We start from the raw sequence: 25,974 nt of genomic DNA, 5'->3' as shown, positions 1-25,974 counted from the left end.
TTAAAAATCAATTTAACTTACATGAAAATTGGGTGAATTAGTATTCCTGAGGCTGGTTTCAAGCAATTTTTTAAAAAATATTTTTTTATTCGTGGTCCAGAAAATTAGGGTCAACCTCGAAATGAGGGATCATACATGGTTAAGATTAGGCAACTGAGAAGTTTTCCTATAGGGACGGGCTGGTTTTGACAGCTTGTGATAGTGATGGGCATGTTTTTCTTTTACTCTCTGTCGTAATAATTACTTTTAATCGGTCACTAAAGACAAATTATCATAGCTAGACAGTTACAGATTCTAACAACACATGCAAATTATAAAACTTTGTTATCAAATTAAATTTATCAAACATGTTAGCCAATATTGACATCTCGCCTTCTTGGCATATTTGTGTTCTAAGCTCAGGTAAATTCCTAACCATAAGGAAGAAATCATTTCTTACAGTAGACTTTTAGAAAGGTTACAAGTCTGTTAGTAATAAATTAGTAACAACTGATCAATCTCTAAACTGTCCTGTATTTCAAACTTTTGGAACAAGCTGTTTAAATTTTAACTGCAAAAATATTATTTGTGTTCAACAACATGGTTATATGCAGTTTTTAATGTTTGCTGAAATACCCTAACACTCGGCCAAGAGCTCAACTGTATTTACACTGATTATTCTAAATCTTTTGACCAACTTTTTCATGATATCAACTCATCTTCAAAATAGGTCTATTTTTTCAATTCAATTCAAACTTTATTTTCATAACTTACACAGTAAGATACAATATCTCATTTGATAGTGCAAGCTTCATTGATAATTCTATTTATAATATTTAAGTGAATGTGTTACAATTTATAATAAAAGATATTAAATGTAAAAATGACAAATAAATATATTTATAACTATTACTACAACATATGTAATTATTATTATTATTTTTTTTTTTTTTAATTAGCAAGTATAACATTGCTTTTTGAAACAAAAAATAAATAAAGAAGGAAAAAAAAGAAAAGAAAGATAGAAAGTAAGAAAGAAAGAAGGAAAGAAAGTAATAAAGAAAGAAAGCAAGAAAGAAAGAAAGACTCGAATATCTAATCATCATCTGGGTGCCTCCAAGTATTGTCTGAGCTTAATCCCAAACAAGGTTATACTACTTATTAGCCTAATGGCTCGGGGAAGGGAATTCCATAAACGTATCGCGTGGATAAAGAATTGTCGTTCGGAAATCAAACAACTATGTCGTATTGGTATGAGATCAAGAGTTCTCATTGATTGGGTGAAACAGATCCTGTTATATAGGTACCTTGGTAGGCGCGTTTGGATGACGTTGTGGAGTAAGGTCAACGTTTTCTTTTTAAACAGATCATCAAGTGTGATACCAAAAATAGATTTTGAAAAAGTGGAAATGTGGTCATATCTTTTCAATCCAAAAATATAGCGTGCGATACTGTTATATGCCACATTGAGTTTCCGCTTATGTTCATAGTCACAGTTATTAAATAACTCACACCCAAACATAATAATTGGTATGATTAGTGTTTTAGCTAAAACTAATCTGGTTTTTAAAGGGGTTACCGAATGTGTTGCCCAAAGTGTGCGAAGACCTGCGTAAACCCTACCCAAAGTCAACCTGATGTGGTTATTCCATGTAAGAGTTTTGTTAAAAGTTATACCTAGATTTCTTGCAGAATCCACAAAAACGATAGGACTGTTATTAAGATAAATATACGGAAAATAAGAAGTATCTACCGGTTTTCTGGAAATAACCAAACATTTTGACTTGGATGGGTTTAAATGGAGACAGTTCATGCGAGACCATTGAAGAATCCTGTCGAGATCTTCATTTACTTCACAAGCAGCGTTTTCCACTAGACCCAAAGGAAAACTTCTACGCATCTGCACATCATCTGCATACATATCAACCGAAGAACTAAATAAGAACTTAGGCAAGTCATTAATGTACGTAGTAAAAAATATTGGGCCAAGAATCGAGCCTTGTGGAACACCTGAGGATAGTGGAAGAAAGTCTGATATGGAATTATTAGAAACAACTGCTTGAGATCTACAATTTAAGTAAGAAGATATGAGTTTTGTGGACGATGAAGAAAAATTGAATTGGCTTTGAAGTTTTTTACAGAGAACATTGTGATTAACCATATCAAATGCCTTTGAAAAGTCAAGTAAGATAAGAAAAGTTACTTGATCATTGTCTAAAGCTTGTCTTATATCTTCTGTCACATTTATTAAAGCAGTTGTACAACTGTGTTTTGGTCGAAAACCCGATTGATTGTCACACAATAGATTATTATTTTGAAGAAATCTTTGTATCTGAGAACTCATAATTCTTTCAAGTACTTTAGATAAAAACGGTAGAATGGCAATTGGTCTGAACTCATTTTGATTTTTGGGTACTGGTATTATTTTAGCACGTTTCCAAGCTAAAGGAAAAACTCCCGTCATAAATATGGAGTTAATGATGTGTGTGATGTATTTTAGGATAAAAGGAAGAATAATTTTAATGAAAACCGGACTTATTTCATCAAACCCTATCGAATTTGATTTAATAGACAAGATACTTTTTAAAACCTCAACATCATCAACAGCTGAAAAGCAAAAATTAGGAGAGGAGTTGTTAACATTCGCAAAATGCTCTTCAGTATACCTTACATTCGAAATTTCACCGTCATCGTCGTTGAGAGTCGGAAAGGAAACAAAAGACCTATTTAACTCATTACAGTCAATATTATCCATATTCCTTTTGATTTGTTTGCCTAAACCAATTTCCTTTAAATTTTTCCACAAATTGTGTTTAGCCTGAACAGGATCAAGGCGTGGGGCATAAAAGCGCATTTTAGCCTCGCGTACTTCACGAGTTACCTTGTTTCTGAGAGTACGGTACGCACTGTAAAGTACGTCTAAACGAAATCTTTTCCACCGATTGTATGCCTTGTCACGTTGGGATATTAGATTTTTGATACCTGTTGTAAACCAAGGACATGAACTTACTTTGGTTTTTGATAACTTTGTAACTAGTGGAACATGAGTATTAAAAAGACTTAGAATTTTGTCTTGAAAGAAGCCTACTTGGTCATCAACATATGGCATTCCATATATCCTATACCATTCTACTGCAACAATATCTTTTTTTAGTTGATCTATATTAATGTTCTTAAAATCTCGGAACGTAATTTTCTGTTCAATGTAAACAGTATCACACTGGTATGTTAAGTGAATCATATCGTGACGGGAAAAACAAGGAACTGACAGTTGATTGAAGTGTAGAACTTTGTATGGATGACTCACGTAAAAAATGTCAATAAGTGTACTACTATCCTTAGTAAAATGGGTAGGAAATGATGTATTCACTGGAGTTAAATAAAAAGCTTTCATACTATTTACAAAGGATGAATCTTCAAGAATATTGCTGTTGAAATCTCCACACATTATAACGAAAGGTGATACGTACGTTAACTCATCTAAAATAGCAATCAACGGTGAAATTTGAATTGAAGCATTCGATATACAGAACCCAATAATATTTTATTGAATTTACAAGCTATTTTTATAAAAACATATTGCATTTCACTACAATGAGGGGCCTTCTTTACAAGTTGACAATCGAAACTTTCACGAACATAGATAGCTACACCTCCACCAACACGATTGATTCTGTCAGATCTAAAAAGTTTATAACCACTTAAATTATAAATTCTGTCATCAACATCACTTAAAAACCAAAATTCCGAAACACATATCACATCAACTTTAGAACTAGCAAACAAGTATCTAAATTCATCCAATTTTTCTCTTGATCTCAAACTTTGTGTGTTAAGATGACAAACTTGCAAACCAGTATGTTGATTGCATATAACATTAATCATTATCCGCGTATTATCCCTACTGTCAGGTAATTACTTTCTCTAAAAAACTTAATCCTGCTTTGGTTGATTATAAAATATTGCTACATTCTATATTTTTAATGATATTGGAGTTCTTTTCAATTTTAATCCCGATTTCATGGAGTATTTTTATTAGATCGTTAGTAAAGCCAAGTCTGTATTGGGATTTGTTTAACGTTGGTCTAAAGAATTTAAGTATCCCTCAGTACACATCCTTTTTACGAGATGCACAAGAATAGAATAGAATCTGTTCAATGCAACTTCATACTTTAGCCTTAAGAAGACAACCATATTCTCATCATTTTAACCTCCCTTTTTTTGATAACGGATAAAACTTCATAAAATCCAGCTTCTTTCGCAAAGAAGGGTTAATAGTAATATTGCCAACTTTTAACTAGTGTAATTGATGCGTCTTTATTATTAAATTGTATAGTTTTAAACTACCTTTACTTTATAAGCCATTAGTTTGCATATATTTCTTAAGTCGACTGTTAAAAGTTTGATGGGCAAATTCGAATCCACTGGATCAGTGAACAATTAGCCAACACCCGTACTTCAACAAAATGCCAAATTTACACATTTGCGATATGCCGATGCATCTTAGTAAAGTTACTGTTTAGCGTCGATTTTGGGCTGGAGGTGTTATAGGGCCGTACTTCTGCGAAAATGATGCTAGCCATGCCACCACCTTCAACAGTCAACGCTATAGATCGATAATCATCAACTTCTTGGTGCCTGATTAAGGCGATATGGACACCGAAGACATATGGTTTCAACAGAACTTTGCTAAGTGCCAAACAGCTGAAGAAACAATCGATATTCTGCGCGAGCGGATAAATGCATTGGGTAACTTCGGTAAGTCAAAAACAGTAGTAAATTATCAAAATTCTGATATTACTCGTATAAAAGATGGTTAAATTTTAAGACTTTTATGTCCCGAATTGGAGTTTCAACTGATAATGTGATTTAACATCGTTGGACTTTTTTCTTTGAAGTTATATGAAAGAATATTTGTGCGTCGATATCCCAGCAACATTTTAAGAGCTAAAAGATGAGACAATTCAGCACATTAACGTCAAAGAACTCAATGTCTCTACTGGTTCTTGAGATATGGACGACCAAAAACGCTACCCCGAAAAAACGTATGGACGTACGAAAGTACAAAAATCTTTGATTTAGATTCTAGTAACTTGAAACATCGAGAAATGTAAAAAAATTCACTTTGACAAGTTAAACCGATTACAATAGCTTTCTATAAAAAACTTGATAATTTATCCATTTTTCTGTTTCAAAAATAAACGTAAATAAACTAACGTAAACTTGAATTGTAGTACCCGTGGCATGATGGTTAGTGCGTTGGACTGTCATGCAAGGGGTCTTGGGTTCAATCCCTGCCTGTGCCACCTTAATTTAAAAAAATTAATTTTCGCGGGTACTGCCTCTTGCGAGGAATTGACAAATCCTCCAAGAGTAATTCTTGTCATGAAAAAGTGCTTTCTCAAACTAGCCGTTCGGATTCGGCCTTAAATTGTAGGTCCCTTCCATTCCTGACAACAGTACTCGCACACAGAAATGGTTGAGAGTTGTAATTCACTAGGCCCTGGTTCACAACGGACTGTTGCGCCACCCCATTTTGATTTTTGATTTGAAACTTGAATTGACATAATGTGTGAAACACTACATCATTTAAATGACTAGCACGCGAATTATTGCAAGCATCGATTCTTGTGAGGTAATTTTCGGCCACTTTTTGACACATATTGGGAGGTACCTCAGCCATAACTTGACGTATGATGGTTTTAAGTGCTCAAGTGTTAAGAGTGAAAACGATAGACGAGTCGATAGTGACAAGGTTACGTGGAGCAAGTTATTGACGATATCGTTAATAGTATCTTTTTGAAGATAATCGTTTTGAAAATTACGGAATTACTCTCCTGGACTTTATATGTAAGTCTAGATCCAAATGCAAAATATGCCATATGTGCCGTAAGACAGTCCTAATTCCTGAGGACGAAATGGAATCGACACATTTGGGCCTTGGCAAACACTTTTACTAACAGCAGCGACATTTCTTCACAATTTTGTTAATTACTTGGGTAGTTGGACGATTATGTAAACCATAAACTCCTCTTAAAGCACGGTATGCGGTGTGGCAGAATCACCATTTTTGTAATAGGTTAGGTAAGGTTATAGTGACTGTCCAAGATGGCAACGGACACACTTAGGCCAGTTTAATGGCCCATTGTGATACCACATAAATTTTGAGGCTTCCTCCTAAGCTCAATGGAACCAGCTTGAGTCCCTTACGAAACGTGAGAGGCGTTTTCGAGCTAGAACAGGGCATGTGCAGAGAAGATGAAGAACCGTTTCTTTCTCTTCCTCATCCATACAGCTTCTGCAAAAGTCATTTGAGAATACGCCTAGTCTCATGGTGTGCTTTCCTATTAGACAGTGTCCGGTTATGACATCTATTATCGAGCTTATATGCGATCTGTTAAGAGAGATCAATCACCTTGAATGTTTTAAATCCAGTGTTGGCCAGATGTTTTTTGTGACTTGACACGTGGTGATGTTGTTCCACCTGATGCCTGTCCTCCTCACAGCGTCATGCATTAGCAACAGTTTACAAGTAGCGATTGGTATGCCAGTACTTGCCAAACGTGGTAGGATGGGCTGTACTGTACCGTTCCTGGCGAGTTCATCTGCCTTACAGTTACCTGGAATGTCTCTTTGGCCCGGCACCCAGCAAAGGTGAATATTAAACTGTTGCGCCATCTCCATTAGAGATGATCGACAGTTATAGACTGTCATAGAGTTTGAAGAGACAGAGTCCAGAGATTTGATAGCCAAGACAAGACTTCTTTTATCGCAAAAAGTTCCGCCTGGAACACGATACAATGATTGGGAAGGCGGAATGAGAGACTTAATTTCAGTCGTTCAGAGTACACACCTCCACCAATCCCTTCTTTTGTTTTTGACCCATCTGTGTAAAAATGGATTGACTCATCCTCCAAGAATGTCCTATTCTCCCAAAAAGATCTGGGAGGTTTATAAATCTGGAAGTTTCTGTCGAATTGCAGTTGGGGGATGGTGTAGTCTGTGTGCTTTGGAATTGATTCTAAGTACCTTAAAATTACGGAGTGGCCAATGTTGTTGTTAGTCCACTGCAACGAAGCTTTGAGGCGAATAGCAGAGCTTGCAGCTATTTGTTTGCTAAATATGTCAAGAGGTGTAAGGTAGAGCAAGGTGTCCAGTACCGCAGACGGGGTCGTGCGAAGCGATCCGCTTATACATAGGCAAACTAAGCTTTGGACTTTATTTAACTTATCCCTGTTTATACCTTTCTCTAAAGCAGTCCACCATACTGCCACACCGTATATTAAAATCGGTCTGATTACCGATGTGTATAGCCAATGCGTGATTCTGGGTTTCAAACCCCATTTATTACCAATTGCTTCTTTGCAAGAAAAGAGAGCTACAATAGCTTTTTTGACTCTTTCCTGTACGTTGCGTTTCCAATTTAGTTTTTTGTCTAAGACAAGACCCAGATATTTAGCCTCGCCGGGGAATTTTTATTGGATTCCTTTAACATAGGGAGGTTTGACCAATGGAATTTTGTATCTCCTCGAAAATAACACAAAATCGGTTTTGTGCGGGTTAACAAACACCCAGTCCACACCGATCAGAGCCCAAAGTATTAGTCTGTCCAAGGCATTTTTTTTTTAGGATGTTAAGATGCTTTCCTAAAACTGCTCCGCATCCAGACTATTTAGCATTCACCACTAGGTTCCAGAGGAGCGGGAATAGAACCCCACCTTGCGGTTATAGGTCGTTGATCTTTAGGATTGACTTGTGAGCATTTTTCTGTTTCGGGTATAAAAACAACTCTAACTTCTCTCCATGCCAAGGGAACATGGACCAGGTAAAGACAGCTGGTAAAAATTGCCTCAAGGATTAGTGCAATTATATCAGAAGTCTTTTGTAATTCGGCTGGGTTAAAGCTGTTGAGAGCCCATTGTAGCTTTTCCCTTGTGATCAGACCTTGTGGATATGTTGTATTTGAACTTAAACGTATATAACTGTTGCTAGTTTCGGTAAGAGAACTACCAGGACAGTGAGTGTCCAATGGTAAGTTCAGCGATTCATTACTTGAATTTTACCAGGATCCGTCTGCATTTTTCAAGCAGCTTGGCATAGCTGGACTATAGTTGAAAGATTTTCCCGTAACCTCGAGGCTTCAGAAGTTTATTCTTTCGTTTTTGTAATAGGTCTTAACAATTTGTATGCGTTGTGCGATAGTTAAGCTATCCATTTTTTTGTAGATGTCAGACTTTCAAATGAAAAAAAAAATGGTTTAACAACTAAGTTTGACAGATGTCGAATCCAAACCCCATACTTTTAAAATCGAAAAATGGGTAACCCGTTATCAAAATACGCATTATATTCGAATTCTGTTGAAATTGTTAAAATTTTAGGATATTGAATTCTGAAATTGTTTAAATCCAAAATAACAATAGACAGTTTTTATCATCATGTATTATTTAAACAAGAGCTTATTCAGAACGAAAACAAAAAATATTTGAATCGGTGTATTAGTTCCTGAGAAAATGTAATTTAAAGTCCTCAAGCCATTCATTCCATTTTGGTTTGCTAAGAATAATGTTTGCACTTTTTACTATAAAAGACTACAAATATAGTTATTTTCAAAAACAAAATTGTTTTTCTTTAAACATTGTTATTTCATGTTCGTCAATCACTCGTGAATCAAAAAATCCTTCGTTTTATTTTCTTCAAATTATTGTCCCTTTATCGAAATCATAAAAGAATCGAAAAAATTCAATTCAAACTTTAGAGTAAAAGAAGAAATAGTGTCCAAAGTTTGATGAGGAAGAAAACATTCAAATCTTTTATTGAACTTCTTGGCGAGGCGTTGGAAAAACAAGACTTTTTTTATGTTTCATAAAATAAATTCAACTTAGAAACTATAGGAACCTACCTAACTTCTTTACTTATAAAAGCTTTTCACTCTTCAATTCTTATCAAAAAGAATGCAGCTCCAAAGGTAGATACTCGCACATAGTTAAACTTTATTTTTATCGACTTTTCTTGAATCAAAAAAACAACTATTCTCTTTTCTTTTTTCTTAAAAAAACATTCGTTAAAAAATACGACTTTTTTATCACAATAAAAAAAAGCTTGGAAAGCGATAAGGAAGACGCTGAAAGAGTGAAATATTTGTGTATAATTATTCAAAACAGAAAACGTCTTTAAGGATTCCAACAGTCAAATCAAAAACAGCTTAAAAAACATTGCAGATACTTTTATTACAGGTATAACTTCATATAGGATATAGTCAAATGCACTTGTTCTTCCTTTGAGGATAACACCAGCAATTCTACATCTATATATGTGCTAAAGGTGTAACTAAGCTATACAAAATTGGAATTCAGGTGAGGATGGATGAACTCCCACACATACGATCCACAGAAAACCTGAAAACCTCATCAGAATGGATGCAAAACTTATAACAATAGTAACGGTAACAAAATTGCGCTTGAGTGTCCTTAGATAACTTTTTCCCGTTTTCCCTCACGTTACTGTTGATAGAAAAATAAAACGAACATATAAAAACTATCTATATACGATTTTGAACGAAATATAAGACCAAAATGTCCTTATACGAATTGAAAGTTGATGGAAAAGGCAATGCGGTAAAGCGAAGAGGTAGAGTTAGAGTTAGGGGTTATTGAGTGAGAAAAGGAAGTGAAATGGAAATCAGGAAGTCGGTCGGAACTATATACGGCAATCCTTACAAGTCTCTCTCAGGACTTCAGCTGGAGGACTAGGATAGGGCACACATTTGTGTGATCCTGATGGTGGTTCTGTATTTTTGTGTATCTTTTCCATAGAAAAAAATCTCTGTCAACAATGCACAGAGACAGAAATAAAGATACGGACACAAAAGGGTGCACCATCACAACAGGGATGCACAAAAAATATATTCAGAAAGTGCGAATTCCAAAAAAAAGCAACAACAAAGATATTTTTTGAGAAGTGAAGTTGCTCTATTTTGTTTTTATATTTTATTTATTTTTAGTTCTTCGTTCTTCATTTTATAGAGAATTCCTTCCGGATGGTGCATCGTCTCCAAAGTCTAAAGTGCTGGCAATCTCCTTTGCAGTTTCACCTACATAAGGTTAGGTTAGGTATACATAGGTACCTTCATGCATCCTTTATATCTAACCTACCTACCTTCTATATAGGTTGGTACCTTATCCTTAACTGGGTAAAGGAGTTGCTCATTTTGCGATTCCCTTTTTGTTATGATGATGATGGCTATGCGGTGGTGGTGGGATGCATCGGGCAGGCTATGGCAGGACTCACACAAAGCTCGTAATGAGGTTCAATGGGATCGGTGGAAATAATTGAATTTCGTGCACTTCGACACAGTTTCATCGTTAGTGCATCGATTTTGTTTTTGCTAGATTCTACTCCTGTAGTAGATCCAAAAGGGAAATAGTAATGGGAATTCTATTTCGAAAGCGGAAGAAGAGAGAGAGTGGCTAACAAACTTTCACCGATATGGCGGCGGCGATATTATGTGGCAGAGTGGCACTGGCAGAGCGGTGGTGAATGTGTGGTGTTTTTTTAAGATTTTCTTTTGTAAAAGTGCAGCAATATTTAATAGAGTTGGGAATTGACTTGCTGACGAAATGCGCTTTTTGTCTTAAGATTGTTTTAAAGTGCTGTAGAGAGACTTGGTGGTTTTTAGTCTTTCATCAACTAGTTTGTTATTATAACTTTCTCTGTATATCACTGATAAATTGTATTTATTATTTCAGTTAGTCAATGAAATGTCGTTGACGGTTTGTTAAACAATCTATAGTAGCTTTCAACTCCCATAGAAAAATCTTTAAACGATACACAAAAAAACACCAAAATCACTGACTAAAGTCAAGTTGGACAAACCATTATATTGGTATTTTTTTTACAATTTAGATAAGATTTAGATTTTTAACTTCCCATAGGAAGTTATTGTAATGGGTCCGATTTGTCAAATTGAAAATTTTGACATTTCTCCACGTTTCAAGGTCCCTATAGTCGAAATAAAAGATTTTTAGAAAGATGTCTGTGCTTGCGTGTGTACGTACGTTCGTACGTCCGTATTTACGTACGTCCGTACGTTCGCGACGTTTTTTTCGTATAGCTCAAGACGCAGAAGAGATATCGATTTCAAATAAATTTTTTTATACAGATAAAAAGGCAGAAAGATGCAGGTAGGGCTCTCAAGAAAATTGCGCGGGTGGTTTTTTTACCATAGCAGTTTAAAAAAAGGTGAACATTTTGGTTAACCCTAAATATATTACAAACAAAAAAACGCTAGAGACTTGAATTAAATTTTATATAATACACTGCAATGTGATACCAAACAAGTATATTTTTTGGAAAAATTCCATTTAACATTTTTTTTTATAAATCAAAAAAACTGAAAAAAATTTGTCACCTCCAAAATGTTACGACTAAAATATGATTTCATCTGCAAAACAATTTTGTGCAAAGAAGAATAATGTTTTTGACATCTGATCAAATTTTGAGAAAAATCGAATTCACCGTTTTTTTTTTTACAAAACACAAAAAACCTAAAACAAAAAAAGAATACTACAACTTTGTAAAAATTAACTTTCGACTGAAATAGCTTTCCAAAAATTAATAAAACTTTCTGTTCAAACTTTTTTACTTCACAGAAAATATTGTTTTCGATATTCAGTAGTTTTTTTTTTATACAAAATCCAACAGTCCGTTTTTCATAAAAAAATAAAATCTACAAAAAATAGAACTCAAATTTCCTAAAAATGTTCGGTTCTTAATACCTCTCAAATTATTTTCATTCATCCAATTTATAAAAATTTAAATTGGTAAAAGTTTGTTTTCGACTAAAAATCTATTTAACAAAACTAGATTTTAAAACTGACCTATTTCTTTATATTGAAAATATTTTTGGAAATCTTTATTTTTTTAAGAATAATTCAACTGACAACTTTTTTAACCCAACACGAAAACCTACTAACTTTTAATTCATTCATCAGCCTATTTTTATTTTTCCAATATATAACGTCACAAATTTTGGTCATCCATTTCACGTGTCTGTTGGTACTACTGCTTTTGGCTTAGCAAACCTATTTATGCAAATCGGAAGAAGAATTTAAAGAACGAGGTTCAGTAGGCCATCAGTATGGACACAATTTAAAGTCTTTAACTTTTAAAATTTTGTTTTGTAAGATTGTCTGGTCAAATTATTAGCTACTTCATTGTTTAACCTGTAATTTGCCTAATTAATAAAACATAGGGCCTGTGATGCAGTCTACTGATAACTTCCTATTGTTGCTAGTTTCTCAATATTTAATATAGTTTTACAAAATATTAATAACAACATTTTGTGTAAGTTAAAGAAGTTAGATGTCAATAATTTGTATTTGGTTTTATTAAAAAAGGGTGGTTAAATTTTAAGGGCCGATTTTAAATGTGAATTAAACCTAAACGTCAAGTTTTTGTCTGTATTTTATTTGACATTTCTTATTTTCAGACTAATTCAATTTGAACCATATAAAGATACACAAGCGAACAACGCGTTAAAATTATTCAGGCTTATTATGAAAATGGATGTTCATTATTTTTTGGGCAATTTAACCGTCCAAAGAACTAGAGCCTCTTGGCCATTTCAATCCTTGTCAATGGTCAGGATGATGGGAAGAAATGGCAACAGTTGATGATCAATTTTCGAAGAAATCATCTTCGAAGAAAATGCATGAATAGATTCGTCAATTTTGCCACATTTGCTCGAATAATAATACAAAAGTGACCGTCGAAAAACCAATGCACCCACAAAGAGTGACTGTTTGGTGTGGTTCATGGGCTGGAGGCATCATGTCGGGTTGTATTTTTTCCAAAATATTTTCAAGCAAATTTTAAGATACGGATACGGAAGATATGTTGTCTCATGAGATAAAATGGCGCATTAACGGCAAAAAATCTCAATTATTCCTTACTTACTTACTTACTTAAGGTGGCGCTACAGTCTGGGGCGGACCTGGGCCTCAACCAACAAGCGTCTCCAGCCAGCTCGGTCCCTAGCTAGCTGTCTCCAGTTTCGCACGCCAAGTTGGTTGAGGTCCTCTCCCACCTGGGTGCGCCACCTGAGTCGCGGTCTTCCTCTACTGCGCCGTCCCTCGGGATTGGATTCGAAGACCTTCCGGGCTGGAGCGTTGATGTCCATCCGCTCTACATGACCTAGCCATCTAAGCCGTTGGACTTTAATTCTGCTAACTAGGTCAGTGTCGCTGTACAGCCCGTACAGTTCGTCGTTATATCTTCTCCTCCATTCTCCATCTATGCGTACGGGACCAAAAATCACCCGAAGAATTTTTCTCTCGAAGCATCCTAAGACGCTCTCATCTTTCTTTGACAGGGTCCAGCCCTCAGCGCCATAAATGAGAACCGGGATGATGAGTGTCTTATAGATGGTGATTTTACATGCTCGAGAGAGGACTTTACTTCTCAATTGCCTTCTAAGTCCAAAGAAGCAGCGATTTGCAAGAGTTATTCTTCATTTGATTTCAGCGCTGGTGTCGTTGTCTGCGTTAATAGCGTAGCCTAGGTAGACAAAGTCCTTAACTACCTCAAAGTTATAGCTGTCCATGGTGATGTTTTTTCCAAGACGTCGTCGTTCAGTGTCCTTTTTTGATGACAGCATATACTTGGTCTTGCCCTCATTGACCACTAAACCCATCTTCTTCGCTTCCGTCGCAATGCTCAAAAACGCTCCACTGGACATCACGCTTTGATCTTCCAATTATGTCAATATCATCTGCGTATCCGAGTAATTGGATGGATTTTTGGAAGATTGTGCCTCTAGATGATCGTAAGTCAGACCAAGAACCAAGCTTTTCACGCTCAATTCTTGTGTCAATGTCAGAACACCATTTGATAATGGTCGCATTTCCAAAGCTACGTAGTCAAGGAATTCTGATTGGCTAAATGCAACTAAAAAAGTAGTTGAAATTTCCCCTCCGAGGTATTGTAAAAAATTCGGCTACCTGGGCCTCAACCAATATGCGTCTTCAACCAGCTCGGTCCCTAGCTAGCTGTCTCCAGTTTCGCACGCCAAGTTGGTTGAGGTCCTCTCCCACCTGGGTGCGCCACCTGAGTCGGGGTCTTCCTCTACTGCGCCGTCCCTCTTTACTTCTCAATTGCCTTCTAAGTCCAAAAAAGCAGCAATTTGCAAGAGATATTCTTCGTTTGATTTCAGCGCTGGTGTCGTTGTCTGCGTTAATAGCGTAGCCTAGGTAGACAAAGTCCTTAACTACCTCAAAGTTATAGCTGTCCATGGTGACGTTTTGTCCAAGACGTCGTTGTTCAGTGTCCCTTGATGACAGCATATACTTGGTCTTGGCCTCATTGACCACTAAACCCATCTTCTTCGCTTCCGTCGAATTCTCAAAAATGCTCCGAGTACTGGGATGTACCTTGAGAAGATTGTGCCACTAGTGTTGACGGATGAGTTTTGCACAATTCTTTCCAGAACGATGTTGAAGAAGTCGCATGACAGTGCATCGCCTTGTCTAAAACCTTTTTTGACATCAAATGAATTGGTAAGATCTTTACCAACCTCGATAGAGCAGCGTGCATTCTCCATCGTCATTCTGTACAAACGGATAAGTTTGACAGGGGTGCCAAAAGTAGACTTTGCTCTGTGGAGCTCTTCCCTATGGATGTTGTCCTACTCAGCTTTAAAATCGATAAAGAGATGGTGGGTATCAATTTGCAGCTCCTGGGTTTTTTCCAAGATCTGCCGTAGTATGAATATTTGGTCGAAAGTGGACTTTCCTGGTCTGAAGCTACACTGATAAGGACCAACCAGGTTGTTGACGAATGGCTTCAGACGTTTACATAATACGCCAGTTAAGGAGACTGATGCCTCTGTAGTTGGCGAAATTTAGAGGGTCTCCTTTCTTATATATCATTCACCTAGCTGAGATTCCACTCATCGGGCATGCTTTCTTCCGACCATATTTTGCAGATGAGTTTATGCATGCTCCGTACCAATCATCGCCTGCTGCTTTGAATAGTTCGGCAGGGATGCCGTCTGCTCCAGCAGCTTTGTTTGGCTTAAGTTTAGATATAGCTATCCTAACTTCGTCAAGGTCGGGTAGGCGGAATTGTTGATCTGCGTCGCCGAGGCTGAGTGTTTTTATCTCCCTTACTGCGGAATTCGGTTCGTCATCGCCGCTATATAATTTGGAGAAGTGGTCTTGCCATATTCTTAACATAGACTGCGGTTCCACTTCGATGTTCCCCTGATCGTCTTTTCAGGTTTCGCTTCGTGCCTGGTACTCTTGGGAGGTTTTTTTTACCATTTGGTAAAATTTACGAACCTCATGTTGTGACATCCCTCTATCTCCTTGATCACTCACTTTTCATGTTCTCTTTTTTTCACCTAAGATGCCGGTGTTCCTCTCTCCTCTTCTGCTCGTAGAGCTCGCGAGCAGTTCTAGTCCTTTTATGCAGCGCCGTTTTGTATGCCTCTTGTTTCGCTGCGTGCGCTTGCCGGCATTCGTCGTCAAACCAGGGGCTGTGGTGGTAGTGTGGAACCTAGCATTTCAGAGGCGGCATCTCTGATTGCTGCAAGGCAACGTCGCCACTGGTTTTCAATGCTTAATGCAGGCACCATAGGACCTTAAGATGTTATTAGAGACTCGATCGGAAAAGAACATGTCAGTTTCTTGCGATTGTAGCCGTCTAACGTCGAATCTTCTCACAGTACTTCCTTGTTTTGGCTTGGATCGGGATATCCGTAGATGTACCTTGGCTACAAGCCTCTCGGAATGTTCGGATATCCTGTATACTGGAGAAGTGTCGTGCGTCGATCGCAATGTGGTCAATCTGGTTGACGGTTGATTGATCAGGAGATTTCCATGTCCCCTTGTCGATATAAAAATGCGTACTAGCTACCAGAACGTCTCGCCCAGCAGCGAGATTGACTACCTTTGTAGTGTAGTTTTGCATTCACAAAGCTAGTTGAATTTTGATTACGTGGCCACTAGCTTTGTGAAAGCGACCAATGTCCACTCGAGAATGGTCGGGATAAAAAATGGCAAATCCAATTATGCCATCTTCTTTCCGTTCCTTCTTAAGTTGAGCAGTCTTCAAAAACTTCGACAATGCATCAGCTGTGATGAGAATTTTGTTATTTTTTTCTTGATAAACGTCCTCCAAGATTTCTTCTTTTTAATTTGTTGTTTTTTTTTTTGTTTTCTTTAAAATTTCTCTTTATTCCTTCCTTTAGGGTTATCCCACTTCTGATGATAAATTCCGAGCAATCGGTTCTGTGCCAACCCTCCGGCTTACTCCTTTCATAGTCCAAATTTTAATGAACTCCAGGAGCACAGATTCATTTATTTATACTTATTCTTAACGACATTTCATACAAATATTATTCAATGTTCGTACGATCATTTTGAAAGTGATCATATAAAGTTGTTTAGGACAAGGTACTTTTCAACTTTAACATAAATAAATGAATTTGTTACTTTCTTACTTAGTTGGGAATTGTAAGTCACTAGGCCCTGGTGCTCTAATGATTGTTGCGTCGCCAAGTTTATTCTATTACTTAGTAAATTTAGTTTTATCATTTACATAAGATGTCCTACCTACTACCTTAAAAATATTCCATACAACAAAATTACAGTATTACTGTTTTTGTAACCATAATTTAAAACTACATATTTCCATTTTGTCAAATAAAAGCTAATAATTAACACTAACCTTTATTTCCACTTTAAAATTACAACCATCCATCAAAAACCATGTAAGTTATTTCCAAACTTCTATTATTAAATCGAACTTCGTTTCAACATCAAAGCTAACCTCCAAAGTTCGAATTATTTATTAAAATATCATTTTAGAGGAATTTCACATTCGTTGCTACTCATTGCCAAACATTTATTGAATTAACAATTTATATATCCGTTCTTGAAATTATAAAGCACACCATAATACCCAATTCATAAGTTTGTTGGCTTAAGACTCTTAAACGTTTCTATTTTCGTCATAATTCTGACCTTTACATACGTTGGAATATCATATCATGCCTCTGCATACCTCCATTTAAATGTAACCTAAAATTAAATACAAATTTTCCCTTTTTTTCTTTTTCTGTGTTCCATGTCATTTTTATTTTGTTAAATTATTAATTCAATTGTGTTGACCTCTAAAAACTACAGATACCAAGTATGGGTTAGGGTTGGCTTTAGGCAACAAAGAAACCAACAACTGGCCATCAATAACTAAAACTAAACATTTCAATTATAAGAAATTTATCTTCTCCATTGATATTTATAATGGTTTTAGCAATTAGATATGGAATATGGTTATCTCTTAAAACACATTAATACGCCCAGATGATGATATCACATGGAATAGCCTAAAACTTTCAGCAATAATAAGAGCGTCCAAATGTTCGTTCGCTGGCTCGTAGATAGGAACCTAAACCTAACCATAAACGTATTAAGAAAAACAACAACTACAAGGAGAAAAAAAAATATTGTAAGTTAAGGAAAACCTAATCCCATTTATGGCCACAAAACATCACATAAAAGCTTGTCCAACAAGCACCAGCTGAGAATAATTTATTAGACCAATTAAGTCGGAAACATTTCCAAAAGTATAAATTTAGGTATCTTGTAAGTGGAGTGGCCTAAGGAGAGGTACCTAACTTACCCACACCTTATCTACCTTGCCGTTGCCATTGCCATAAAGGATCTTAACTTCTCGCGTTTTTACTTGATAATTTTCTAGCCAGTAAAGCCTTGGTGTCAGTCAATGTAATAATTTTAAGGTTGATTTAAGGATTTATTTGTTTTCGTTTTCGTTTTTCTTAACTTTTTCTTTCAATGAATTAAAATAGTTAAAGTTTGAAAGTGAATTCCTTAGATTGCTCTGGAAAAATATGTTCTCCTTTATGAAGTAAAGGATTTTGTGCTGTCTTAGAATTTGACGATGATGATGGCCAAAGAGTGGGATGCATTCGAATTGAAGCCATCCAAGAAGTCGCAGTTTAATTATTCATATTTCAATCTGTGAGCTTAATCTTGACGAAGCACCCTGTCAGAGAATTTTGGCTTTGAGCACAACGTCTAAAGGTCGTTGCGTCTCATAATTTATTGACAACGATGATAATTGATTTACAGTGAACGCATAACGGGCATCATCTGTGACCGCAGCTTCGCAGTTAACATACTTCCAAAAAACACAGAATTTATAGGATGACAAACCTTCTTCCTGATGAATCTTCCACCATTGTCCGTTGGCTTTAAAATAAAACAAAACTCTTTAGAAGAAAAACATGATTCATGAGTTTTAATGACTGTAAACCTTAAATGCTTAAACTTAGATACAAAAACAATCTAAATACTGTCCACACATCATGGAATGGTGCTTAAACTAAAGAACTTAAGGTAATAATCAAACATTCTGCGCCCCATCCTCGGGATTAGTCTCGAAGACAATCACTTCTCGATTTTCATAGGCCCAGAATTTGTGGAACTCAATCAGGATCGACACCACCGTTTCAGCTTGTCCACTGAAACGAAAACCAATTGTTAACAAACAAACAGGATAACACACCCAAATCACTTACCAATTAATCAAATCCTGCAGAGTTATCTTGTAGGGGTCCTTTGATTTGACCATGTCAAAGATTTCATCTTTCAAATCCTCGAAACTAACTGGCTGTGCATTCTCAGGACGGATTTGCTCCTGAATGCCTTTGAAGAAGTAATGCAAAGTCGACGTCGTCAAATAGCCTTTGTGCTCGACGTCGAGAATCCTAAAGAGATAGTGCAGTGATTGTGGCTCGTGGCGATTGTCCAGCGCCAGCACAAAGTCAAGAAATGTTTTGTAGTCCATTTCGCCGTCGAATGTCCGACACTCGTCAAACACCCGGTCCAGAAAGACCGAGGTAAAAGTGCCCGTCCCATAACCGGCCAATTCACTGCGACTGAGCATTCCATTGTGATCCTTGTCCAGATTCAGATAATTGCCATAGACGGTGAGTGCTGACGGGGCGGAGAACCAATTCATCTCTTGGCTCTCTTTGGGTGCGTCGTCGTCGCGTAATTCCAGCAATTCGGCCAACAATCCCGATGCCAGAATGTCACGAATCCGGATCTTGCCGGTGTGCAGCGGGTCGAGGAAGAAGAAGAACTTCTTCACCACCGTGCACACGTAGAAACTATGAAACGACTGCTCGACGACATTTAGCTGCGACAGCGTGGGGATGATGTCGATGATGTAGTTCTCCATGTCGATTTCCCGCAGGTAGCCCTGCCCATTGTAATCGTACACCGACAATCCGATGCGTCCTTGCTGCAGCCAAACTTTTCGCATCGTATAATTGAATACGGAAGTTATCTCAACTTTGGCCGGATAGCCGGAGGAGGACTGGAGTTTGGCAAATAGGGTGGCAGTGAGGTATTTGCGACATTTGGCACTCACAGACTCGCGAACTTTAAGATAGTCATCGTAGCCAATTAATTGTTGGCCCATGGGAGTCACTTGGGAACTGCATTTCTCGAGAATTTCCCAGAGAGTATTTAGTTCTTCATTGTCGAGGAGTTCTTGGGTGCGTTTTTGGAGGAAGAGGGAATGGGCTTCCTTGCGGAGATTCTGGCGAATGTTGTTTGTGCAGGGGTTGGGTGGTTTGTAGTAGAATTTGGGAATTGTCTGGAAGGTGGGATGGAGTTTTTTATTTGGTACTGGGATTGGATTGTCGAGTTGTTCTTGGGTAGGTTTTGCATTCGGGATGAGGAGGTTTTCGAATTCCTTGACAATATCTGGATCGAGTTCCATTTCTTAGTTTCTTGGCGGACGATTCTTTTTGTTAATTTATTGCAGTTTTTTCGTTTTGGTGTGAAAATAAAATTAAAAAGAAGAAAATTTACTTTTATAGGAAAAATAAACACAAAAATAACTGAAATGTCAGAGTCGGAGGAGAAATGTCACTTTTGACAAGATCTTCACTTACTCAGTGATGCCAATTATTTTAATTAAACAAAGAAACAATGTTGCATACTTTTTGGAGGGTCAATGTTGTTTATTTGAATTAAAGGGTGATACAAACTACGAACTTTCTACATATAAACTAAATCATCTTGAACAGAGTAAAAAGTCTTAAATTGTTTACTCACAAGTTGTGGATGGACGGAAAACCTTCCTAGACAAAATGCGATTGTTTGGTTGTTTGGGTGGCACATTATGAGGTTTAAAAGAGAATTTAAACAATTAAAATGCGTTGTTAAAGCGGTTATGGATACATTTTTAGTAATGGCGTATTATTTAATTATGGAATGTCAAAAATGACATTTGCCTAAACAGTGAGTATGTTCAATATAAGACCTCCCATTGGGAAACCCTATGAAATAGCTATGATTTTTAGAGAATCAACAAGATTGACAAAATAGTTGAATAGTGTTGTGTACGGTAGCCATAATTGGACTTTTTTATGATACTCATTTTGACGTTTTCTCGTTCTGGTTAAAATTTTAATAAAAAATTAGGGAAAAAAAGTATTTTTTTGGAGTGGAAAAATAAAACATGCCATTAAAAACAACTTAGTGTTATTTATTAATGACGGCCTTAAAAAATCCAATAGAAAACGCATACATAGGCTTTTTGACTTTAACAAAATTAATAAAGCAGTTTTTTTATTTTTTAAATTCGTTGGTTTTCAAAGTTCGTAATGGTTTTCAATATTGATTTTGTATTTACTTTTGACAAATCTTTATAAGTTATTTCATTTCACCTGTTCTGTGTTTTAACTAATCCTTTCAGATCAAGTTTTTGAAAGGTATTTATGGAACACAAGGAAAATGAAAGTTATGGTAAAAAGCGCCATTTTTTAAAAACTTGATCAGAAATCGAAATTTTAATTCGTAAGAAGCACTAAAGAGGCATTTATCAAAAACATGAAAGCATTAAATTCAAGGTTTTTAAAACTTCAAAAGAGTCAAATGGAGACTTATAACTTTTAAGAATTTCCAGAAACTAAGTAAAATACTAGTGATTTAGACTGTATCTAGAAGACAAAGATTTCTCCACGCAATTTAATGTTATGTTCTTTACTTAAGATTTAGGTTTGAGATTTAAGATTCAGATTTAAAAACATCTGATGTGATTTAGAAAAATCATATTCTTAAACCCTCCTTAAATCTCAGCTAGGCCTTGTTTTTTCTAATCTTGAGTTAAGTTCTTAGTGAAATTTGAAGCGGTTTTGCATCCATCTAATAACTGATTAGCTTCATCCATGATTTACATTTTAAACTGTGGACAAACATTTAAGTTTACATTAAGGTTTAATGAAATAATACTGGTTGGATAGAGAGAAAGAAGTTTAAAAGAGACCACGTCGTTAAAAATGATGATTTTAGGAAATTGGACCAAGATTGTAGTGCAGACAAACATTTTCATCTTTTTTATAGCATCTTCGTCTGTATCAGTGTTGCCACAATGTTGCAAGTGTAACAAAAGCCTTCCATTTTGTCTTCAATTTTAAAGTTTTATTAGAATGTTAACTTAACTTACTTTTTGTAACACGATCTTTTGGTAAGAATTTCGTTTAAAAATTCATTTTAATGGTAAGATTCATCCAACCAACTTCAATATTTTTCTTAAACTAGTGAGATATAATTAATTGAAGCAATGGTTTTTGGTTATCCAAAATTATTTTTACATTCTCTTGCAGCTCTTTGACTTTTGTTAGGTTATTTTATTTATTAAAACACACTTTCGTTAAAGCTTGCTACAACACTGTACTGCCAAAAAGTTATAGGAAAAGTTTTTATAGGACGTAAAAGTAGCTAGGTGTACTCTTACACACTTTTAAGTTTTGACACATATATCTGCCTATCTTTACTTTTTTACAAACAGAAACATGTTAACCCACTTTTATACACATTTTTTTAACAATTGTTTAACATTTGAGAAAAAAATTGGTTGTGGAGTTTTCCATGGGTAAAATAAATCAATTTATTCTTGATCCAGATCTGTCAAAACACAAAAGTTCCCCTATTTTCGCATTTCATGGGCCAAATTGAAATGATTTATTTTTGATTTAAGATCAATTTTGCAGATCTGGATTTTTGGTCAGATTTACTCCTTTTTTTAATACTGTAATAAATTTTTTAAAACATTTTTAGCTTTGAATTTGACATCTCTACGACCAGACTCGTTAACACTAGGACGGAGTTAGATTGCTATAATGACAAAAGTAATGCAATTGGGTTCCATGCGCCACGAAAAAAAAAATTGTTCAAAGAAAATCTATATTTACCCATGGAATATCCCATTAGAACAATCATGGATTAAAGATAACGCATTATTTATTAACCGACAATTAATCCGATAAATTTGTTTGACTGAGATTCAACAGTTGTTAAATAATATGAATTTACTTAAACTTTGAACCATTGAACTTACTTAAGGTGGCGCTACAGTCCAAGGCGGACCTGGGCTTCAACCAACATGCCTCTCCAGCCAGCTCGATCACTAGCTAGCTGTCTCCAGTTTCGCACTCCACGCTGGTTGAGGTCTTCACCCACCTGAGTGCGCCACCTGAGTCTTCCTCTACTGCCCCGTTACTCGGGTTTATATTCGAAGACCTTCCGGGCTCGAGCGTTGATGTCTATTCGGTCTACATGACCCAGCCATCTAAGCCGTTGGACTTTAATTCTGCTAACTAGGTCAGTGTCGCTGTACAGCCCGTACAGCTCGTCGTTATATCTTCTCCTCCATTCTCCATCTATGCGTACGGGACCAAAAATCGCCGGAAGAATTTTTCTCTCGAAGCATCCTAAGACGCTCTCATCTTTCTTTGACAGGGTCCAGGCCTCAGCGCCATAAATGAGAACCGGGATGATGAGTGTCTTATAGATGGTGATTTTACATGCTCGAGAGAGGACTTTACTTCTCAATTGCCTTCTAAGTCCAAAGAAGCAGCGATTTGCAGGAGTTATTCTTCGTTTGATTTCAGCGCTGGTGTCGTTGTCTGTGTTAACAGCGGTGCCTAGGTAGACAAAATCCTTAACTACCTCGAAGTTATAGCTGTACATGGTGACGTTTCGTCCAAGACGACGTTGTCCAGTGTCCTTTTTTGATGACAGCATATACTTGGTCTTGCCCTCATTGACCACTAAACCCATCTTTTTCGCTTCCGTCGCAATGCTCAAAAACGTTCCACTGACATCACGATTTAATCTTCTAATTATGTCAATATCATCTGCGTGTCCGAGTAATTGGATGGACCTTTGGAAGATTGTGCCTCTAGTGTTGACGGATGAGTTTTGCACAATTCTTTCCAGAACGATGTTGAAGAAGTCGCATGACAGTGCATCGCCTTGTCTAAAACCTTTTTTGACATCAAATGAATCGGTGAGATCTTTTTTGACCTTGATAGAGCAGCGTGCATTCTCCATTGTCATTCTGCACAAACGGATAAGTTTGACAGGGAAACCAAATCTAGACATTGCTCGGTAGAGCTCTTCCCTATGGATGCTGTCATACGCGGCTTTAAAATCGATAAAGAGATGGTGGGTATCGATTTGAAGCTCCTGGGTTTTTTCCAAGATCTGCCGTAGTGTGAATATTTGGTCGATAGTGGACTTTCTTGGTCTGAAGCCACACTGATAAGGACCAATCAGGTTATTGACGAATGGCTTCAGATGTTCACATAATACGGCAGAGAGGATATTATACGCAATGTTAAGGAGACTGATGCCTCTGTAATTGGCACAGTTTAGAGGGTCTCCTTTCTTATATATCAGGCACACTATGCTGACATTCCACTCATCGGGTATGCTTTCTTCCGACCATATTTTGCAGATGAGTTGGTGCATGCTCCCTACCAAGTAATCGCCTGCTGCTTTGAATAGTTCGGCAGCGATACCGTTAGCTCCAGCAGCTTTGTTTGACTTAAGTTTAGATATATGTAGCTATCTTCACTTCGTCAAGGTCGGGTAGGCGGAATTGTTGATCTGCGTCGCCAAGGTTGAGTGGTTCTATCTCCCTATATAGTTTGGAGAAGTGATCTTCTACTACGATGTTCCCCTGATCGTCCTTACAGGCTTCGGTTCGTGGCTGGTACCTTTGGGAGTTTTTTTTACCTTTTGGTAAAATTTACGAACCTCATTCCTGTTGTGACATCCCTCTATCTCCTCGATCGCGCGCTTCTCATGCTCTTGTTTTTTCCATCTAAGAAGCCGGTGTTCCTCCCTCCTCTTCTGCTCGTAGAGCACGCGGGCAGCCCTAGTCCTTTTGTGCAGCGCCGTGTTGTATGCCTCTTGTTTCGCTGCGTGCGCTTGCCGGCATTCGTCGTCAAACCAGGGGATTTGCTGTGGTGGCCGTGTGAAACCTAGCACTTCAGAGGCGGCATCTCTGATGGCTGCAAGGCAATGTTGCCACTGGTTTTCAATGCTTAATGCCGGAACCATAGGACTCCTTAAAAGGTTATTAGAGACTCGATCGAAAAAGGACATGGCAGTCTCTTGCGATTGTAGCCGTCTAACGTCGAATCTTCTCACAGTACTTCCTTGTTTTGGCTTGGATCGGGATATACGTAGCCGTACCTTGGCTACAACGATGTAGGTCCGAGTCAATGTTATCCCCTCGGAATGTTCGGATATCCTGTATACTGGAGAAGTGTCGTGCGTCGATCGCAATGTGGTCAATCTGGTTGACAGTTTATTGATCAGGAGATTTTCATGTCCCCTTGTGGATTTTGAGATGTGTGAACTGCGTACTAGGTACCAGAACGTCTCGCCCCGCAGCGAAATCGATCAGCCTATATCCGTTGTCGGAGGTGGTGTCGTGCAGGCTGTATCTCCCGATTGTGCCACCAAAGATGTCTTCTTTTCCTAGCTTGGCGTTAAAATCTCAAAAGATAATTTTAATTTCATAGCCTGCTCATAAGTCTTGTCCAAGAGCTCGAAGAATATGTCTTAGGTGTCTTATCCTTCTCCCCTGTTGGGGCATGCGAGCATATTATGTTGGTGAATAAAGCCTTGATGCGGATTGTCGTGATGCGCTCGCTCACACTGTTGAAACTCAAGACTTTTTGCTTGAGTCTAGTTCCGACAACAAAACCACACCCAAAAAGGCGCTGTCTTTGTTCTCGGTAACAGTCGCCGTAGTATTTTAGTTTGCGTTTGCCCGGTCCATTCCATCGCACTTCTTGCGTAGCGGTAATATCCGCCTTTCAGCAGTTAAGGGCTTCCGCTAGTTGTTCGGCTGCACGTGGTCCGTTAAGGACCTAACATTCCACGTACAGATCCGAAGTTGGTTGTCCTTATTTGGGTTGCATGGGTTGTCAACAGTGAATCCGTCCGTATCCGAGGCTTGTTGGTGCTTCGCAACTAAATGTACTTTTTACGTGGCCAGGAAGTCACCCCGACGGCACAACGACAACCTAGAGGGCCAGATTCTAAGTATAACTCTAAGGAAAGGAAGCCTGGTAAACCGCTCCTTATAGGCCTGGGCTCCGAATATGTCGAAGAAGCCCTATAAATGGTTGACTAAGTAGTTCAACCTTACTGGAACTGTAGATGCCACCGTTGATTCCATCTCGAGAATTCTTCCGCTGCCGTCTGGATAAGGAGAGGTGCCTTAGTGGAAACACTCTCTCGTTTGCTGCCCCCAACAACTTTCCACTGCGGTTGGAACACAATCTCCATTTGAGGTACTAGGCAACCGATTTTCACATCGGGAGGTGAGAGTAGGAGTTGATAGACAGAGGTGGGCTTTGAGAAAAAACTGTGGACGCTTGTGTCCTCTTGAACGCTTATAAAGTTGTTGTTCTACTCCGGGCTTTAGAATATTTCTTAAACAATGTTTATTATTACAACATTCAAATTTTAACAGATAACTCACTCTAAAAGACTCCTCACATCCAGCTTAAAAGAAGGTTAATCTTTTCGAAAAATTTTATAGCATTTAGTGCAAACATTCCCTTGTTTTTGATTGACATTTCAATTTTTCTACACCAAA

At 37.3% G+C, this 25,974-nt stretch overlaps 2 protein-coding genes across 5 annotated transcripts in view; one reads left to right on the top strand and one right to left on the bottom strand.

The window, feature by feature from the left end:
* LOC129943330 (uncharacterized) overlaps positions 1-25,974 on the top strand; it is a 371,384-nt gene that overhangs the window by 202,327 nt on the left and 143,083 nt on the right. The gene's annotated exons all lie outside the window — the stretch shown is intronic.
* LOC129943331 (serine/threonine-protein phosphatase 2A regulatory subunit B'' subunit gamma) lies at positions 18,270-19,940 on the bottom strand. Its single transcript, XM_056052681.1, has 2 exons — positions 18,578-19,940; positions 18,270-18,520 (listed from the first exon to the last, which is right to left on the bottom strand). Exons 1-2 carry the CDS (start codon positions 19,786-19,788, stop codon positions 18,403-18,405), a joined length of 1,329 nt encoding a protein of 442 aa, XP_055908656.1. The 5' UTR covers positions 19,789-19,940; the 3' UTR covers positions 18,270-18,402.

This window comes from Eupeodes corollae, chromosome 1 (genome assembly GCF_945859685.1).
Source record: "Eupeodes corollae chromosome 1, idEupCoro1.1, whole genome shotgun sequence".
Classification (NCBI taxonomy): Eukaryota; Metazoa; Arthropoda; class Insecta; order Diptera; family Syrphidae; genus Eupeodes; species Eupeodes corollae.
Note: the sequence above shows the minus strand (reverse complement) of the source record. Positions and strands in the feature narration are given on the sequence as shown.